The following is a 21,734-nucleotide window of genomic DNA, read 5'->3' on the forward strand; positions in this document are numbered from 1 at the left end:
TATTGTCACAAGGAAAGATGAAATTACCTACCTGGGTTCCATCCTAGAGGCTAATCTTTCCTGTGACAAAATGGCATCCAATGTAATAAAAAAAAGTCAACCAACGAACTCGATTCTTGTACCGGATCTCCTCTCTGGTAAACAAGAATACCCTGAAGACTCTGGCAGGAGTCTAAAAACAAAATTACAAACATCTCAAAACAAACTGGTCAGACTACTGCTTGACCTCACTTTTATATATTGTGTATATGATGTCTGAAGGTATATGATAATATGACATTAATGAAGGGGGGGGGGGGGGGGGGGTTGCAGTTCTCAGTCCAATCAGATTTTAGTCCAATGATGAATGTTTGGTGTGTGTATGTGTGCGTGCGTGCGTGCTGCTCGGAGTCAGTGACGGAGCTGCTCTGTCACACACACACATATAATATTGCAGCGAGCATTGTCTGCATCTAGCTTTGTAACAACACCTGCAACCGTTTTCGGCTTGCCATTGCCCCGACTGCTTTGTTGTTGAATCAAGTCAAATAAAGAAAAGTGTGTATTGTGAGCGTTGACGTGAAGTTTCCGAAGTTCATGATTCAAAACGTAACGTATACCATCGGCGCCTACCGTCTGAACATAATTTGTGGTTTTGACACAGCAACGTTTTGACACCGCAACGTTTTGAAACCGTGGTAAACCATGAAACCGGCCCATGCCTAAGTAGTAGTATTAATAGTAGTAGTAGTAATACAGGGCTCGAAATTGCGACTGAATTGGTCGCATATGCGACCGAAATTGTATGGGTGCAACCTCAAAATATAATTGGGAGCATTCGTGCGAGTGCAAATAATTGTTCTGGTGCCCCCCCCCCCCCCCCCCCCTCTCTGTACATTCGCTAGTTTGTCACTCAGTATGTGCCTTGTGAGTTGACAGTGACCATTCTAACCAATCAAACGTGAGCTTGACGTTCTTACATTTAATGCTGATTTTGGATTGGTTAAGATTAGCCTTCAAGCCTCGCTGTCTTCTCTCATCCTACAGCAAGTTGTTGACGCACACACACGTTCACACACGCTGCTCCCAGTGCTCGCATTGCCCCCCGGCCCCTCCCCCTCACAGACCCGTCTAGTCAACATCTCTCATTCGCTCTGAAGAGAGCAAGAGTGCAGCTCCTCTTTCAACATCACTTAACAAAAATGACCCAGTAAACGATTCACTTTAGTTTAATGCAGAAGGCGGTGTCTAACGTTATGTAGCTGGCTAGCTACTGTAGGCGCTCGTGTCAACGGCTGATACCATCATAGGCATTTGTTTTTGCAGCTGTTGGCTAGCTAGCTAATGTTAGCTACCTAGCAACTGTAGCTAGCTAATACTGACTACCTTTTAATTCGCAATGGAGTGGAGCTAACTAACTGTGCAAATTGATGCAATTGGCTGAGACTGTATTTTGTACGGTTGGCTGCCTGGCTGTTGTGGATTTGGGTAGCCAGCTAGCTGGCTGGCAGTTCATAGTGCAGTAGTGTGTGTATCTATGTACATTGATGATGAAGAGGGTTTTCTCCCCTCCTAATGTACAGTCTCCTCCCCATCATATGTATATATTTTATGTTAGGATTTCTGGGTAACAGTACTGTATATTTGCATATCGGTATATGTCACAAATGTAACTACTATATACCTGTATGCCATGTATGTCCCTATGTCATAAATGGGGGACCCTGATGTAAACAAGACGAAAGTCTTTCTCTGGTCTGCATCCCCTTAACAATTGTGTGTATTGAGCCGTACTGTATTGTACCCATTCTGCAATCTGTTAAATAAAGTTTTCATTCATTCATTCATTAGCTGGCTGTTGTTGGCTGAAAGATCGAGTTCTCTCATAGCCGTGAGTAATCGATCAATCGATTACTCAAGCCCACCCCTATAAGCTATACAAAAAGAAAGTTTAATGTGACTGATCTAGTGAGCTAGAATCGGAATATTCCACCCATAAATAGCTAATGTCAAATGGAAGTATTGTATATTCTGTAATTGGTCAGACAGTTCCCTCTGTGTGTAATACAGACAGTCGTCACACATTCATAAATAACACTTACAGAAAAGCTTATTGTGCACTGTAATAAAATACATTTTGTTCAATGGGGGATTTTTTTATGTACCGAATACCGTGAAACCGTGGTATTTTTGCCCAAGGTTATCGTACCCTCAAAATGTCATACCGGCACATGCCTAGTCTACACTAATAGGCTACACTACTAGGTCTACACTAGTGTTGTCACGATACTGGAATTTCGACTTCGATACGATACCTTGAAAAGTATCGATATTCGATACCACGGAAATGCAAAATTTATAAAAAAAGTTTTTTTTATTTTATTTTTTACAAATTTTGCTTTTGTTGCTGGTTGATTCTCCTCAGCTTCTCTCTGGTACTATAAGAGAAGATAAATATAACACTTTTAAAACCCTTTGTTTCTCTTTAGATCAGACATTTAAAAATAACTAAATTATCTAATGTAAATCAAATCAAACCCCCCCTCTTAAAAACAAAAACCTGTGTTTAACCTAGCCATCTATAAAACATTTGATTAAAATATTTTAGTTAATAAGACTAAAAGACTACAATATGACTACAACAATTTAGAAGAGAAGGGCATTTGGCAGTAAGGGTAATGCAGGAGGATCAGGGAAAGCAAGATAGGGAACAGGGTTTTAGAAAAGGGCATTTGTCAGTATAGGAAGTACAGGAGGAGAAAGAGAGGGTGTGGGGGGAGAAGTTGAATATAGTGGCCTTTATGGCAGGAGTAGTGAATACAACAATGATGGTTAGCAGTAGAACAGATAGGATAAAGTTAATAGTTAAAGCAGCAGTACAACACATGGGTATGAAGGGGTTAACATTGGGGGAAGTAGTAAGGGAGTTAGAGAAGGGGGTTGTTATGAGTGATCAAGTAAGAGAGTTAGGGAAGGGGGTGGTGAGTGATCAAGAAGGCCAGAGTCAGCCCATAGGAGGCAATGAGTGACTCATAGATTAGGTTTGGATAGGGTGGCGATGTTAGGGATGGGTTTTTTGTTTTGTGTGTTATGGGGTTGAATGGATTGTACAGTAGGTGGCGGTATGCGCCTTTTGTGGTCGCGATCTGCCATTAAACCCATTGAAGAAGAAGAAGAAGAATTTCATGACGGCTTCCGGAGCTTTGCTCTGAGCATTAACGTTACATTTTCAACAAGATTGCTGCGAATTAAACACTTCATGGAAACGGGGTAACGTTAACGTTATGAACTCGACATAACGTTAACGTTACTCCGTTTCCATGAAGTAATTATATTGTGAATTATAAGGTGGCTAGCTAGCATAATAAGCTAACAGAAGAACGAATAGCTAACGTTAGCTGTAACGTTACTAACAACGAATCAGCTGTTGATATTATGAGCCATCAGTAGACAACGTCTCATGTATTAAACTAAAGTTAATGGTTTAATGTTTAATGCTTTGTTGACAAGAAGACACTGAAGACGGGTCTGTGAGGGGGAGGAGGGGCAAGCGTGCTCTGCAGCAGCGTGTGTCTGTCTGTCAACAACTTGCGGTAGAAGACTGCGAGCAAGCCAGCTGGTATCGATACTGCAGAAAGTATCGATATTGCGGGAAATGAGTATCGAAACCGTTTTAAATATTCAGAATCGATATGTATCGATTTTTCGATATTTTTGACAACACTAGTCTACACTATACTATAGTTTAAGGCTACTTTCACTGTTTTACTGCATTACAGTACTGTTATATTAGTTTTTTTTATCAATAAAAAATATATATTACATATATATTGTTGGTGCTCCTTACATTTTGATGGGTGCTCCAACATGTTTGCTGGTGCTCCCAACTTTTTGAAGTTGGGAGCACCAGTGCTACCAAGTAAAATTTTAATTTCGAGCCCTGTAATAGTATTATTATTAATAGTATTAATAGTAGTAGTATTATTAATAGTATTAATAGTATTAATAGTAGTAGTATTATTATTAATAGTATTAACACTTTGAGTGCCACCGACGAGAAATCTCGTTATTTCATGCCAACCGTTGAGTGCCACCCAACGAGAGATCTCGTTTTTAATAGTTTTTTTTATTTATTATTTATTAGCGATTTCCATTCATATTTCATCAATCTAGCCTCTCGTTTGGTCTGGAACTCTCTCCGAGCTCCATTGGGGAAATACCGGCCCCCTGTGGTACTGCAGCCTTTGGAATGGACTCAAAGAAAAGGGAAAAAATGTACTTCTCAGCCATGTAACTTGAGCCGATCGGATTCATTGTGGCACATCAGAACAGCGTGGAATCGGTGTTTCGACCACCCAGCGTTGGATCAATAAACGCGATCGATATTTGGAATGGCGATCAGGAATTGGAATAACCTTTTTGGAGAACATCTGATCTGAGGTAAGGAATCTATTTGACCAGTCTTGGGATAATCAGAGTTGTTTTCACCTATATATCAGTGTGTGCCATATGTGTGTATGTGTGTGTGTCTGTGCTGATCAGGAAATGGATAATGGATTTTTCAGCCTGCTTCTTTTTTTTGTATCCACTTTTTCTCCCATTTTCTATTTTTCTCCCATCCCAATTTCGTATCATCCAATTCAACCCTCCCCTGTCTCGAACGCCGTTTCTTGCCTCCCACAAGCCGGCTGCAATGTGGACGAAGCCATACATAGCACAAGTCCCCTCCGATACTCGAGGTAGCAGCCTCGAGTCAGGTTTCAGCGTCAGGGGTCTGCGCTTTGGAGGGGCGCTGTCCACAATGTCCGATCCCCACCCCTCAGTTTTCCCTCCCCCTAATATTGCCAATTGTATTAGTACGGACGACCAGCCAAACTGAAAACAATGTGGAGAGCTGGGCTCGAACCCAGCGTCTCCAGCATTGGTGGCGAGTGCCTTGCCCACTGCACCACCAAGTGCCAGATTTTTCAGCCCGCTTCTATTCATGGGTACCGAAGACGTCACTTCCGGAATGCCAGCCGCCATCTTTGTGACCTACTTTATTAGCGACATTGACCGTCATGGCAGTCAACACAGCACATCTTAATGAGATAGAAAGACAGCGATATTTGGAGAAGACGTCGATTGTTGGTTGTGATCCATATTTATTACCTTCAACTTTATTTTGTCCCTTAAAATCAGCGGAACGTCTGCCCCAACTTACTTTTCCCGACATCTACATCTATCTTGTACATAATCCATCCCCATTCACCGGAGAGCCTGAAGGCTTTCCAGAGCACCGATGCTTATCAATATTCCGTTGCAGGATGGGTGAACAACACCAAGATATGGCATCTGGAGACAAAAAATATATATGTAATCACAGGACGTGTAAGTAATTCAACAACCATTATCAACCGTGTAATTTTGGTGGTGGTTAACGTTAAGTCTAGAGTGCTAATGTTATGTGTGCTAGTGACATTATGCGACTTTCCATGTTGACTGCCAGAACGTTAAGCCTTAATACTCTTTAAAACAATAACGTTAGACTAACGTTACCACACGAGTTCAAATATTATATCGTTATGTATTTGAACAATTTTGTTAACAGTTGCAGTTTAGGTGAATTGAATGATGGGGTGAAATGAATTGAAAATGGGGGACCCTGATGTAAACAAGACGAAAGTCTCTCTGGTCTGCATCCCCTTAACAATTGTATGTGTACTGTACCCATTCTGCAATCTGTTAATAAACGTATCAATCAATTAGGCAGTTTAATATTTTATTCTGTATTCTGTTTTCTAATAATACAAAGTTCTCTAGTGTAGTGCCGAGAGATGGGAGTCGGGGACAGTGGCTCGAGGCAGAGTGAATAGCCTTTATTAAGCACAGAAATACAACATGCTACGTTGCTTGCAGTTGACTGACTGAGAGAATTGGCGAATAGCGTCATACATACACAAATGTTCTAGAACATTGGCCATGACATCATACGGTGACATCAGCCATGTTCGAGAACATTTGGCTATGACATGGCACAAATGTTCCAGAATGTTCGGGCGGAACTAATGTTCCTAACCCTAGTTCCGTGGGTGAATTATGTACAATTAACAATCACTACACTAGGCTATTTATTTTTTACTGACCGGTCTAATAAATAAATACATTTCACCACAGTCAGGTGTTCTCAGGTTAGAACCTCACTGTTTTGTTTAGGTCCTAGTCTGGAGTTGTTCTCAAATGTTCAAAATAACATGGCTCACTTTTGCATTATCTTCATCAGATGGAGTCTAGAAAACGAGGACACTGCCAGAGAGTCGTACCTGAGATGACGACGCAAGATCGCCATGCAGACCTCACCGTCGCAGCATCTGGGCTCATCATCAATCCAGAGCTGCCATGGATAGGTGCATCACCAGATGGCGTGGTGACCTGTGCTTGCCATGAGCCTGGCATGTTAGAGATTAAGTGTCCTTTCAATGCAAAAGGCCGCACTCTAAATTAATGTGCCAAAGACTCACGGTTCACTGAGGAAGGTTTGATGAGCCTAAAGCTAGATCACAGTTACATGTATCAAGTGCAGCCGGCCCAAATGCGTGTAGCGGAGCTAACATACTGTGATTTTGTGGTGTGGACACTTCAAGAACTTTTTATACAGCGTATCCTGTTTGATGGCACATCTTTTGATAATGGGTATTTGAAGATGGTTGACTTCATTAGAACAGGGATACATACTACCAGAGCTGTTGGGTAAATGGTTTACTGTGCCACGCCTCTCAGCCACTGCAACCTCTGAGGAGACACAGACTGTGGTAAGCCTACTGGTGACACAGACAACCTCCTCTCTTGCACATCTGAGCAATGTAAGCGAAAACACTTCCACAAGTCTTGTCTGAAGCTGAGCAGTGCGCAGGGTACCAAAGACTTGGAAATGTTTAGAGTGCAAGAAGCAAACAAACAAGAAATAAGCTCCACAGATAATAACATAGGCCCTTCGGGTATCTGCAGGTTTCAACAAGTTAATTGAGCCGATACCACAGAGTCGGGTTCACCCTAGAATGGCTGATATTCCATACATTATTCCATATACAACCATAGAAAAATCGATGTAATGTGCTATTTAATTCTAATTCATCTAGTTTATTGATTGATTGATTGAACATGTACCTTGGTCGTGTAGTGTATCTTGTAGACCAGGCCCATTGCAAGTTGCTGTACTCTGTTGTCTACTCTAAGCCATCCTAGGTTGTCAAAATGGGCAGGGGTGAGGTGGGTTCTAGGAGTAAGGTCAAATAAATTCTGAAAGAAACTATTCTGTCTTTTGGTCATGTATTTGTGTAATGTGTACACATTCATCTGACATCACTGAATCATATATATTCAAATACCGTAGATTGTACAGATATGGTTTATTTAAAGCCAGATTTACAGTAAAGGGCACGTTTATTACCTTAAGAGGGAAACTTGTAATAGATCCATTTCACATGGTAAGCAACTACTGCCTGTCTATTCTGTGGGCACCACAGATGGGCAAATATTACAAAGAGCACAGCAAACTGTTACCATCTTGTCAACGGAGGTAGGTTGTCCTTGAGCGGCTGTTTGACAGAGCGACAGCGGGATGGTGGTCTGAAGGATGGTGTATTTGTTCCTGACCAGGCCAATGACTCTTTCCACATGGATCCTAACGGCAGCAAGTCCCCTTGTTGCTTCTAGTTCCAGGGGATGCAGTTGCTGCTTGCCTCTGGTGAACGCTGGGATTTTCAACTGTGCACAATACAGGCCTACCGTATCTTTGACATTGAAGCCTCTATCTGCAAGAATGACATCTCCTGGTGATATTTTCTCAAGATAACCACAGTTTTCTGTGATGTGCTTGTCGCTTGTGCGTCCACCCCGGCCATTTGACACAAAGGATATAACACCTTGGGGTGTTATTGAAATCAAGAATTTTACAGTGTTGTGATGCTTGTACTGAGAGTATGTTTGTGCACGAGCTCTCTCAAGTTCTTTGGCTTCTCTATGAATATTTAAAAAACAGTCGATGATAGAAGTGCAGTTTTTAAAGTTATCCCTGAAACACATGGCAGACTGACCTGAATTTGTTCTTTTGATGGCCAAAATATAAGTGGTGACATTCTAACATACATTACATCTAATGTACTATTAAATATTCTGACAACACTTGTCTTAGACATACGAAATAAATAGACAAAAAAATATAGAGGTAAATTAAGCCTCATTCTCATCAGTGTTAACAGAAAGCTATAGGGAGTCAGTCTGGGACTAGGTTTCAGAAATCCTGACAGGAAAGTAAAGACAACTGTTACAAAGGATCAGATTAAACCGAATATATGTATTTATTTATTGATATATATTGCATAGTATTTGTATATCGTTTGATATCCCCTGTATATTCCTTGTACATATACACGGAATATCCCTTTAGCCCAGACCATAATAGTTCATTCCCCTATTGGACAGCGGTCCACCGGCGCCAGGGACCGGCCTCCGGAGCCAGGTTCAAAGTCACCGTCAAGATGTGTCTGGACATGCCCAACCTTGCCCAGGGATACGCGACAGAAACGAGAGTGGAACTAGTTTGTGCACCGTGCGTATAAATACGGCGCAGGTGAATGTAGAAGCCCCTTACCCCCTTGCCTCCGTACCCTTGCCTTCCTTAGCATGTTACCGATAAGTTGAAGCCTCACCCACGATACAACGTGCGGTGAAGTATGGCCTGTTTGGCCTCAGAATAGAGCATCAAGACCGCGTGCGAATTAGTAACTGAATTGTCAGAGTTTGGCGCTATACCGTCGAGTGCGACATATTTCTATTGAGTCTTTAATAGTCTATTTGTGTATAGTGTATCGTGCGGTTAGAATTCTACAGTGACCAGCATCTCCAACGCTTTCTCGTATTAGCTAGAGTTCTTATCCAAGCTGGGCCGACCGCATGGCGCTTTCACCCGAGGAGACCTAGGCGAGAGCCGTATGGACATGTACACTGGATTAATCTACCCGACGACTACATAGCCCTTTGCGGCTGGAATATATTTGCTTTGGTCCTATGATTTATGGAGCGGAGAACCAGCCAACGCTGCACGTGTTGGATTTACCCCGAGAGGAGTCAAGTCGAGTCGGCGCTCAGAGAGCCTGAGGCCGCCTAGCTTTCTTCCCTGTGGAGCTACAGTCTACAAGAGAACCAAGCGGTATTCGTCTGTGGATCAAGAGGCTACTGCACCGGCTTCTGTACCTGAAGTCTCCCTAGTCATCGTTGACCAGACGTCCTACTACCGACAGATCTTCTACCCCCCTGCTGGCTTACAACCAGTGGGAACCCCTTCCAGTACCTCCCGCTATTACTAGTGTACCATAGATATAATTCCCTAAGATTCAGGTTGTATAATTACCTCCTGCGTAACCAGAGAATGGACATTCGTTATTGATTTGCCTACGCATACTCCTTTGCCTTACAAGTGCATTCAAAGAATAATGTAAAGTATCCTATGTACCTTTTGCTCCATTAAATACTTGATTAATACCTTTGACTGGAACCGATTTCATTGTGGGAAGTGTTCATCATATTCATATATCGTGTACTGTATGGCCAGTAATTAAAGTACATAAAGCGGTAGTGGTTTAATGATACCATACTTATCAATACAGTCAGGGAATTGTACCCCTCAGTTACAACAACCATTAATTTAGCATAGCTTGGAAGGCCTGTGAGTTCCAGTACCATGTCATCATTTCCTTTAAAGGCCTCTTCATTCAAAGACAGCTCATCAACGTTGTCTTTTAGACGATGAACCTCAGCCCTAAGTCGTGCACACTAATTTGTCAATGCCTTGACTGTAGCTTGGCAGGCTACATTCGAGCATGGTCCCACGATGCCTGGGCTATGAATGGCTTGGGAGTAATTGTGCTCATCCTTCATGCATTCTGCCCATACTTGCATGGTGTTGTCATGCTCAGTGTCATCGCTGGTGCTGGAGGGGGCCACAGTCTCATGGTCATCACTGCTAGGGGCCATTGTCTCAGTCCTTTTCCGTTTCATCTGCTGGGTATGCTCAAACCTACTGTTGGCATAGATGGTTTTCTGCCTTTGTCCAGCTGAAGTGTGTGCAAACAGGCTAGGTACATAATCAGGACTCATGGGATTCTCACTTTTTCTGCCTAAGCAGACAGAGAGACAAGAATGGTAGACTATTAAATGTGTGCATACCATCAAAATATTGACCAAAAGGTAATGTCCCTTTCATCTTTTTCTCAGAATTTGTTCTCTCTTATTCACATATATACTGCAGGTAAGTATATTGTACTGTATATTTAATTAAGTGCAGAGGTAAGTAAGAGTAGCTTTACAACTGGGTTTAATAACAGTTTCCTTTTTGACAAGTAGCTAGGTATGTGATTAGTGTAATAAATCCAACCACTACACAGTCTGAATCTATCTCAAATTAGCATCATTGTTACAAAGGGTCAGATTAAACCGAATATATATATTTATTGATTGATATATATTGCATAATATTTGTATATCGTCCGATATCCCTTGTGTATTCTTTGTACATATACACGGAATATCCCTTTAACCTAGTACAGACCATAATATTTCGTTCTCCTATTGGAAGCGATCCCCTAGGCGCCAACGGCCATGCCCCCAATGCCGAGTTCAAAGTCACCGCGAGGACATGTCTGTACATGCCCGGCTTTGCCCAGGAATACGAGACAGAAATAAGGCTGGTACTAGATTTGTTCGCCTAACATAAATATGGCGCAGGTGAATACAGAAGTAGTTCGAGTTACCCAAGTGAAGCCTCACCACGATACAACGTGCTGTGAAGTGGGCCCGTTTTGCCCCAAAATAGAGTCTTGTCTTATCCTAATACGTTTGTTCAACGTATCGTTCGCTCCTTACTAGTAAAGCCTTCATCACGAGTCAACGACCAAGTGAAGTGAGCAACCGTGCGTCTAAATAGAGCACTTATAGCCGCGTGCGAATAGGATAGTAAAGTGTCAGAGCTTAGTGGAATAACGTCAAGTTCAACCTAGTTAATGTGAAGTACCGCGCACCGGAGAATCTACACCGGTGAATGCAGAGGCCTTTTCCGGCTGGATTATTATTATTATTGCTTTGGACCAGGCTGTTGGAGCGGAGAAGAATCGTCTACACCCCACTACTGTGTGGGATTTACCCGTGACGTGAGGAACATCATTCGAGCCCGTCTCTTGGAGAGGCTGGCCGGCTTTCACCTATGCGGCACGCATACTTGGATTACAGCTGCTGCTTTTCGTCTGCTGATCCAGGGAGTAATATACCGCCTCCCATAGCAGGAGCTTATTGAGTCCCCGTGGATCCAGACTTTGCATTCGAACATTTCCTCCCCCTGCTGGCTTACAACCGGTGGGAACCCCCTACCAGTATCTCCCGCTGCCTCCCCAGAGTACCATAGATATAATTCCTAAGATTCAGGTTGTATTATTATCTCCTGCGTAATATGAGAATGGACATTCGTTATTGATTTGCCTATGCACATTCCTTTGCCTTATAAGCGCATTGAAAGTAAAGTATATTATGTACTATTGCTGCTAATAAATATTCTTAACCCAGATTTGTGTGGAAACCGTGTCATTGTGGAGGTGTTCTCATCATATACCTGTGTACTGTATGGCCAGTAGTAATGTACATAAGACGGTAGTGGTTTAATGATACCATAATTATTAATACAGTCAGGGAGTTGTACCCCTCAGTTACAATCATCATGTGTTTGGATGACACAGACACTGCTAACGTTAATTATATAGCAACTGAAGTTAACCATGTTTAAGTGTTTCAAGTGTTTCCCTGAGCTAAAAGATTAAAATAATAATTAACGTTAGATAACGTTAGATAGATGTAGGATGCCAGTGGTCCCTTCTGATTGAAGCCAACCATTTATTCCGCCGATCTAACTCCTTTGGGATGGAATACAATTGTAGTTCGGGGTTTCTCTGACGACTGTTGTTACAGCCAACTGCACAACATATCCCGGGCATATTGTATGAAGTTGTATGAACTTTAGTTGCGTTTCGCGCAACTTCTCTTCTCTAGTTGTGGCGCGCAGGAGTACCTCCACCTGTCGGACACAATACAGGACACAAAAATGGCCGCGCTAAATCACTGTGACGTCATACAGCCCAGATGAATAGCGTGCATAAGTACACATATACTATCGATAATCTAGCGTTTATTTGAAAACGATTCATAAATAGGTAGAAAAATGACAACGTGTTTGTGTATTACAGTAAAACGCGATTCCTGCAGAATCTTAAATTTTTTCTGAAAGTTTAAAAAAACAAGGGTTTTTCAAAATGGTATAAAACGGAAATGAACCGATTAAAAAACAATCCGTTTCGACAATGTTGACGGCAAACAAGTCATTGACAAGCGGCGGTCGCATTAGACAGCCATAATTTAAGACGTAGTTTATGCGTTCGCAAATATGAGAGCTCTATCATTGAAGTGGGTGGTGGCACGCAACGAGGTTCCGGGGCACCGGACCCGTGGCAATCAAAGTATTAATAGAGGCGGCTGGGTGGCGTAGCGGAGATTGCGCTCGTCACCAATGCAAGAGACTCCGGTCTCGAATCCGGGTGTCAGCATTGCCGCCGGCTTGGGCCGGCCGTCATACTGGCTCAATTGGCAGAGTCAGTGGGTGTTAGTCGATGGGTGGTAATCTGGACGTTGTGGACAGCGACTCCTACAGGTCGGTTGGGAGACGCCTGCACAGCAGAGACCGGAAATGGCAAGGGCAGTGTGAGCCTCCCACACGTTACACCTCGCCAATGAGAGTCCGCGCTGGCAGGTGAAAAGATGTGACAGGCTGCCTCCTCGTGTACCGGAGGGGACATGTGATGCAAGGCTTCTATCCTCCCTACAACCGACCAGTGGGGGGCATATGCGAGCAACGTTCAAGACAGGGGAGGGGAGAATTGGAAACACAAAAATTGGGATGGGAGAAAAAATTGAAAATGAGAAAAAGTGGATACATTTTTTTTTTATTAATAGTAGGGTTCGGTACCTTTCACATTTGAACCGATACCTGTGAATCTATACCGGTACCGAACGGTACCTTTTTTTCAGTACTTTAGTCTCTAAAAATGTAATCTACCTAACTCAGTTGTGGGGGAAAAAAAATCCAAACTTCAAATAACCACACTACCGTTTTCGGCTTGCCATTGCCCCGACTGCTTTGTTGTTGAATCAAGTCAAATCCTAGGTAAGCGTATATTGTGCGTGTGAACGTTGACATGAACATGTGGCACACTTCATAGTTTTTGTTTCATGGTAAACGAAACATTGACATTTTTTTTTTTTTTTTACAGTACCGAAATGTGGCACCGACGGATCTCACGTGAATCAGTACTCGGTAGTACCGACATGATTCCGTAGGTACCTTTTAAAAGTACCTAATTCGGTACCCATCCCTAGTAGTAGTAGTAGATACGTACCATACATGGTGTGCGTCTGCTCTCCATACTGTGCGGTGGAGGACGACACCAGACCAGGCTGACCGTGAGGAGGAGCCATCATCCTACTGCCCTGCATCACTGGACTGAACACATGCTGAGCCTGGAGGGGGGGGGGGGGGGGTGATAGAGACAGAGATTAATAAAGAGACAGATTAATAAAGAGACAGAGAGAGTAATAAAGAGACAGAGAGAGATTAACAAGAGACAGACAGAGATTAACATAGAGACAGGGAGAGAGTAATAAAGAGAGACATAGATTAACAGAGACCGAGATTAACATAGAGACAGAGAGTAATAAAGAGAGAGATTAATAAAGAGACAGAGATTAACAAAGAGACAGAGATTAACAGAGACAGAGAGATTAACATAGACAGAGAGAGAGTAATAAAGAGACAGAGAGATTAATAAAGAGACAGAGAGAGTGAGACAGAGAGTAATAAAGAGACAGAGAGAGTAGGGCTGGGCGATATAACAATAACGATAAATATCGCGATATATTTGAATAATCGATATCGAAATTATTATTATTATTTTTTTAATATATATATATATATATATATTTTTTTTTTTTGACCTGCAACAGGGCAGTTTTAAGACCAGAGACAGTGGACAGACTTGTCTTTCTTGCCTGCAACTTAAAGTAATGGCTTTGCTTGTCCAAAAAAAAATATATATACTTATAACAATTTCGATAATTATCGATATAGAGAAATATGATAACATTATCATATCGTTATCGCGATATGATTTTTTTCCATATCGCCCAGCCCTAAGAGAGAGATTAATAAAGAGACAGAGAGATTAACAAAGAGAGACAGAGATTAACATAGAGACAGAGATTAACAAAGAGACAGAGAGAGTAATAAAGAGACAGAGAGATTAACATAGAGACAGAGAGAGTAATAAAGACAGAGAGATTAACATAGAGACAGAGTAATAAAGAGAGTAATAAAGAGACAGAGTAATAAAGAGACGGAGAGTAATAAAGAGACAGAGAGTAATAAAGAGACAGAGAGTAATAAAGAGACAGAGAGAGTAATAAAGAGACAGAGTAATAAAGAGACAGAGAGTAATAAAGAGACAGAGAGAGTAATAAAGAGAGAGAGAGTAATAAAGAGACAGAGAGAAAGAGTAATAAAGAGACAGAGAGAGTAATAAAGAGACAGAGTAATAAAGAGACAGAGAGTAATAAAGAGAGAGAGAGAGTAATAAAGAGACAGCGAGAGTAATAAAGAGACAAAAGGTTTTCTTGCACTACCAGATACAGGAAAACTACCAGTCCTACTAGGGGAGGACTCAACAAGCTGTGAGCTAGCAGCAGCCTATGTTGCTGCCTGCCATAGACTGAGGGACAGTGAGTGACAGTCACCCGACATGTTTATGCCGTAATATTTTATGTTTTATTTTATGATGAACATTTTTGTATATTAATATGTGTTTTGTAATCCATGCTTATGTTATTAATCATTTGCTTTGGCAACATGTACAAGTTGCGTCATGCCAATAAAGCCATTTGAATTGAATTGAATAAAGAGACAGAAAGAGTAATAAAGAATGAGAGAGAGTAATAAAGAGACGGAGAGAGTAATAAAGAGACGGAGAGTAATAAAGAGACAGAGAGAGAGTAATAAAGAGACAAGAGATTAATAAAGAGACAGAGAGAGAGTAATAAAGAGACAGAGAGATTAATAAAGAGACAGAGTAATAAAGAGAGGGAGTAATAAAGAGACAGTGTAATAAAGAGAGAGTAATAAAGAGAGTAATAAGAGAGAGTAATAAAGAGAGTAATAAAGAGAGCGAGAGTAATAAAGAGAGAGAGTAATAAAGAGAGAGTAATAAAGAGAGAGAGTAATAGAGAGAGAGTAATAAAGAGAGGGGGAGTAATAAAGAGACAGAGATAGTAATAAAGAGACAGAGAGAAAGTAATAGAGAGAGAGAGTAATAAGTGTTTTTAGCCAGATACTCTTGACTTTTACTTGAGTACGATTTCGGGGTACTTTAAACTTTTTGTGACAGTAAGTAACAGTAGTAGTAGTCCAGTAGTATTAATCTAACCTGTGACTGGTAGTGGGGCATCTGCTGCAGCAGCGGCTGGCTGGTGAACTGCTGGGGGCTGCAGGTGAAGTAGGGGGTGGAGTAGGCCGGGTTCTGAGCCACGATGGGCGGCCCGGCTGCTGTCGCCGGGTGCATCATGGTGGGCGTGCCCGGGGGGTGGTGCTGGTCTGACCTCTGCTGGGGCATGTTGGGTACTTCAGGTCACAGCCAGACACATGGAGAGAAGGGAGAGGTTGGTTTAGGTGGAATAAGCATGGATTCTGATTATTAGTATGGTTTATGTCATAAGAATATATCCTGGAATCAGTGATGGGGGGGGGGGGGGGTCTAGAGTCAGAGAGAGAGAAAGAGAGACGGAGAGAGAGAAAGCCACAGAGGGGCAGTTCTCACCTTTACCTGGTCTGTAGGGTTTGGACTGGCTGACGGTCATGTGAGGCATCTGAACGTGGTACATAGCTGGAGACTGAGATGAGGAAGAGGAGAGAATGAAGAGGAACATTTGATTGTCACTGAAACGACTCCTTATGTCACTCAGATTCAATGTCAACACTTGAGGGCTGGTTTCAGAGACATGAATTAAGCCTTGTCTGAAGAGATCAGCGTTTCTTAAAACCATGGGTCAGCGTAGGGGGTCAGAGGCTAGCTTAGGGGGTCAGAGGCTAGCTTAACGGGTCAGGAGCTATCTTAGGGGGTCAGGGGCTAGCTTAACGGGTCAGGAGCTATCTTAGGGGGTCAGGGGCTAGCTTAACGGGCCAGGGGCTAGCTTAGGGGGTCAGGGGCTAGCTTAGGGGGTCAGGGGCTAGTTTAACGGGTCAGGGGCTAGCTTAACGAGTCAGGGGCTAGCTTAACATGTCAGGGGCTAGCTTAAGGGGTCAGGGGCTAGTTTAACACATCAGGGGCTAGCTTCGGGGGTCAGAGGCTAGCTTAACGGGTAAGGGGTTAGCTTAACGGGTCAGAGGCTAGTTTAGGGGGTCAGAGACTAGCTTAATGGGTCAGGGGTTAGCTTAGGGCAGGGGTGTCAAACTCATTTTCACAGAGGGCCACATCAGCATTATGGTTGCCCTCAAAGGGCCAAAGACCGTATAAATGTTAATGTATGTAAAATAAATGTAGCTACACATTTACATATTGTTAAACATGGTGTTTCTGTATTTATTACTTATTCAAGTTATACATATTGCATATTCATTTGCATAAATGTAAAAATATATGTTAGCTTATGTTATTTTAACAAATAATTTTAGTTTATCAGAACCCCATATTACTCCACCAATCAATGATCAAACCATTCAAGTAAATAACAAAGAAGAATATCATCAAATACAAGCTATGACATTAAGTTTGTTCAAACCCTTTTTGTCACAGTCAAGAGGGGCAGAACTAACAACTGTGAGCTGCAAAGAACACGTGGGACAGATGTAGCAGATGTTACGAAAACAAATGGCTGCACACAACCTTGCAGAGGCCATACATCCAACTAATGGAAGATAGTTTAATTAACTTTAATTAACAGATTGCAGAATGGGTACAGTACAGTACAGCTCAATACACACAATTGTTAAGGGGATGCAGACCAGAGAAAGACTTTCGACTTGTTTACATCAGGGTCCCCCATTTTCAATTCGTAATGAAATTGCTATTATGTGTCTGCATGAACACACAACTGTAACTGTACTCAAAAATAACAAAATAAGGGTTGTCTCAGTTCACAACTATATTGGTCAAATTTTGGGTGGGACTTGTTTGCGTCCCTACAGCTTCTTATTCAATTGAGCGAGATGCTCGGTTATGTCACACAGCCAGTTTGCATCTGACAGTTCAGACAATATTTCTTCAACCCTTTGTTACCTATTCCGCCTGGATCTTTTTTGTATTTTGGTCTGTAAAATTGTCAAAGAATGTCTGAGGAGTAAGTGCTTTTGGCTTTTTTCCTTTGTTACCTCAGATGTTCAACATACATGTATGTGTAAGAATGTGTAATAACTAAGGCTGTCAAAGTTAAAGCTTTATTAACGCATTAACCCACAATTATTTTAACACTGCTATTTTTTAACCCAATATTAATGTAAAAAAAAAAATGTTTTTTTTTTTTTTTTTTTTTACCTGAGCTCTTGGGGGGCCACATCAAATGACGTGGCGGGCCGGATTTGGCCCGCGGGCCGTGAGTTTGACACCTATGGCTTAGGGGGTAAGGGGCTAGCTTAGCGGGTTAGGGGCTAGCTTAGGGGGTCAGAGGCTAGCTTAACATGTCAGGGGCTAGCTTAAGGGGTCAGGGGCTAGTTTAACACATCAGGGGCTAGCTTAAGGGGTCAGGGGCTAGTTTAAAGGGTAAGGGGCTAGCTTAACGGGTCAGGGGCTAGCTTAAGGGGTCAGAGGCTAGCTTAACAGGTCAGAGGCTAGCTTAGGGGGTCAGAGGCTAGCTTAGCGGGTTAGGGGCTAGTTTAGGGGGTCAGAGGCTAGCTTAACATGTCAGGGGCTAGCTTAAGAGGTCAGGGGCTAGTTTAACACATCAGGGGCTAGCTTAACGGGTCAGGGGCTAGCTTAAAGGGTAAGGGGCTAGCTTACGGGTCATGTAACCATGTAGCAATACGCAAGCTAGCTCTCCCCTTGGGTCAGAAAACTGCACGTTCAGAAAAGGATTCATGGCGAAAATGGTAGTTTATAAAGTCACTTTGACTTACTGTGGTGTTGGTGTTTATAAAGTCACTTTGACTTACTGTGATGGTGTTTATAAAGTCACTTTGACTTACTGTGATGGTGTTTATAAAGTCACTTTGACTTACTGTGGTGTTGGTGTTTATAAAGTCACTTTGACTTACTGTGATGGTGTTTATAAAGTCACTTTGACTTACTGTGATGGTGGTGGTGTTTATAAAGTCACTTTGACTTACTATGGTGTTGGTGTTTATAAAGTCACTTTGACTTACTGTGATGGTGTTGGTGTTTATAAAGTCACTTTGACTTACTGTGTTGGTGTTTATAAAGTCACTTTGACTTACTGTGGTGTTGGTGTTTATAAAGTCACTTTGACTTACTGTGATGTGTTTATAAAGTCACTTTGACTTACTGTGATGTTGGTGTTTATAAAGTCACTTTGACTTACTGTGATGGTGTTTATAAAATCACTTTGACTTACTGTGATGGTGTTTATAAAGTCACTTTGACTTACTGTGATGGTGTTTATAAAGTCACTTTGACTTACTGTGGTGGTGTTTATAAAGTCACTTTGACTTACTGTGATGGTGTTTATAAAGTCACTTTGACTTACTGTGATGGTGTTTATAAAATCACTTTGACTTACTGTGGTGGTGTTTATAAAGTCACTTTGACTTACTGTGGTGGTGTTTATAAAGTCACTTTGACTTACTGTGGTGGTGTTTATAAAGTCACTTTGACTTACTGTGGTGTTGGTGTTTATAAAGTCACTTTGACTTACTGTGGTGTTGGTGTTTATAAAGTCACTTTGACTTACTGTGGTGTTGGTGTTTATAAAGTCACTTTGACTTACTGTGATGTTGGTGTTTATAAAGTCACTTTGACTTACTGTGGTGATGGTGTTTATAAAGTCACTTTGACTTACTGTGATGGTGTTGGTGTTTATAAAGTCACTTTGACTTACTGTGATGGTGTTTATAAAGTCACTTTGACTTACTGTGGTGATGGTGTTTATAAAGTCACTTTGACTTACTGTGATGGTGTTGGTGTTTATAAAGTCACTTTGACTTACTGTGGTGATGGTGTTTATAAAGTCACTTTGACTTACTGTGATGGTGTTGGTGTTTATAAAGTCACTTTGACTTACTGTGATGGTGTTTATAAAGTCACTTTGACTTACTGTGGTGTTGGTGTTTATAAAGTCACTTTGACTTACTGTGATGGTGTTTATAAAGTCACTTTGACTTACTGTGATGGTGGTGGTGTTTGACAACTAGTTGTTGTCATTTGCTACTTTCAGATCCACGGGGAAAGATAGCTTGCATGGTGTTTCAAGGGTCAACGGTCAACGTATAGTAGGTCCCTGAAAGGAGCTGGGATTCTGCATGAAAGCACATTTCTCACATTGCGTGTTCTGGGCTGAAGGAAGCTTAAAAGACTCCTCCTAGACCATGAACGCGCTGAAATCTTCAAATGGTTAAGAGGTTTCAGTTGAGGACTAGGCTTGGTTCATGTCTTGGAGTCCTCTCTTCACAGCAGTCTGCAGTAACTGACCCCACAGTACATAGTCTAGTGGTTGACGCAACATGCCTTAAAAGGAACATGCCAACATTATGTGAAATGTGCGTACCGTCTTCTACAGAGTCAGACAATAAGGTAGATGCCAGTGCGTTCAGTAGAAAGTAGGAGTGTAACGATTCTTCAGGCAACGATTCAATGCATCATGAAATATCTTCATTTGACCACGATTCGATTAGATTAATTTTCGATCAGTTAATTCCCCCCAAAAGATACTTAACCCCTAATTGATCCCGATGAGCAGGTTGACACCTTGCATGGTTGCCTCCGCCGTCGGTGAGTGAATGTGTGAGTGAATGGGTAAAATGTGAGTAACAAATTGTAAAGCACTTTGGATAAAAGCGCTAAAAAAAGCAGCCATATAAAAAAAAAAGCAGCCATTTAAAAAAGCAGCCATTTAAAGACTCTACCCACGGTGGATTGCAGTAAGAAGTTGGCAAACCAACATCTGACGGCTGTTAATTATTTTGTCTTTTATCAAGCAAGCAAAACATCTCTCTCTGCATGTTGGTCGGGGGGGGGGGGGGGGGGACAAGAAAATGGATAATAATTTTTTTTAAAGTAGAAAGTTTAGAAAATTCACAAACCTTCCAGATTATGCTTTTCTAATGGAGAGAAAGAGGGAGGGAGGGGGGAGAGGAAGAAGAAGGAGAAAACCATTCTTTAGTTCGTCACAAAGTAGTTTTTTTTTTTTCCTGTTTTTTTTCTAGCAAATGACTGATGTTGGATCACCAATATTTCTTAAAGCAATAAAAAAAAAGATGTAGTCCAGTACTGCAAAAAATATCCATGTTTTGCATCATGTAAAAATCTGCATTACTTCCAATATTTACACATCCTTACGACGCGTCAGAATCAAAAACCTTAAATCACAACACCCCCCCCCCCCTCTCTCCAAATTCAACCTATACAGTCAGTTCATTCATTCACAGACGTCAACACATTCATTCATTCACTCACTCACTCACTCAGGCACTTCAACTGACTGGCACAATCACTCTCCACCTGAAAGGCTTGAAAAGGGTATGAGAAGTGGCACGAGAAGGTGCACGTGCGAGCAAACTTGCATGCACGCGCACACACACACACGGACATACACAGAATAATAAAGTGACAACAGGAGGGAGAGATAATCATCCAGAAAAACAGACAGAGAGACAGAGAGAGAATGAGACAGAGATAGAGAGACAGAGAGAGAGAATGAGACAGAGAGAGAATGAGAGACAGAGACAGTCGGAGAGATAGACAGAGAGAATGAGACGAGAGAGACGGAGACAGATAGAGAGAATGAGGAGAGAGAGGACACAGAGAATGAGAGACCGAGAGAGAGAGAGAGCATGAGATAGAGAGAATGAGACAGAGGGAGAGAATGAGAGACAGAGAGAATGAGAGACAGAGAGAGCATGAGACAGAGAGAGAGAATGAGACAGAGAGAGAATGAGAGACAGAGAGATACAGAGAGATACAGAGGGAGACAGAGAGAGAATGAGAGATACAGACATACAGAGGGAGACAGAGAGAGAGAATGAGACAGAGAGGATACCATGCTGAGAAACCTGGTGACAATGATGAGGGTTTCTGAAATGTGTGTGTATGCGTGTGTGTGTGTGTATGTGTATGTGTGTGTGTGCGTGTGTGTGTATATTAGGGCTGGGTATCGACATTGATTATCACAAGGTCCCGATTTGATAGATACAAGACCTGCCAGTCTTGTAAAAAAAAAAACATGGGCCCAATCCCAATCCCCTTCCCTTGGCCCTAACCCTGGTTTTGGAGCGCCCTCGACTGGCTAGTGGACCTTCAGAACGGAGCTACAAGGGGGAGGGGTTGAAGTCCTCACTGAGGAAATGGGACACGCCTGGTTGTGTCACCAGTAGTAAAATAATGTAAAAGGACTTACGTACTATGTCTCATCTTATTTGTTTTTTGCAGGGCTTACAACAGTGTAGTTATATAATAATAATGACCTAT

The 21,734-nt window shown here is 42.0% G+C and overlaps 1 protein-coding gene across 1 annotated transcript in view; it reads right to left on the bottom strand.

Moving 5' to 3' along the window:
- atxn2 (ataxin 2) overlaps positions 1–21,734 on the bottom strand; it is a 250,745-nt gene that overhangs the window by 19,050 nt on the left and 209,961 nt on the right. The window contains exons 19-22 of the mRNA XM_084323938.1: positions 20,351–20,368; positions 15,927–15,993; positions 15,531–15,724; positions 13,455–13,575 (exon numbers count right to left, since the gene is read on the bottom strand). Of these exons, the coding sequence (XP_084180064.1) occupies positions 13,455–13,575; positions 15,531–15,724; positions 15,927–15,993; positions 20,351–20,368 (400 nt within the window). The remainder of the gene's footprint in view (positions 1–13,454; positions 13,576–15,530; positions 15,725–15,926; positions 15,994–20,350; positions 20,369–21,734) is intronic.

The sequence above is a fragment of the Notolepis coatsorum genome (assembly GCF_963971535.1).
Source record: "Notolepis coatsorum genome assembly, chromosome: 10".
NCBI classification, from domain to species: Eukaryota; Metazoa; Chordata; class Actinopteri; order Aulopiformes; family Paralepididae; genus Notolepis; species Notolepis coatsorum.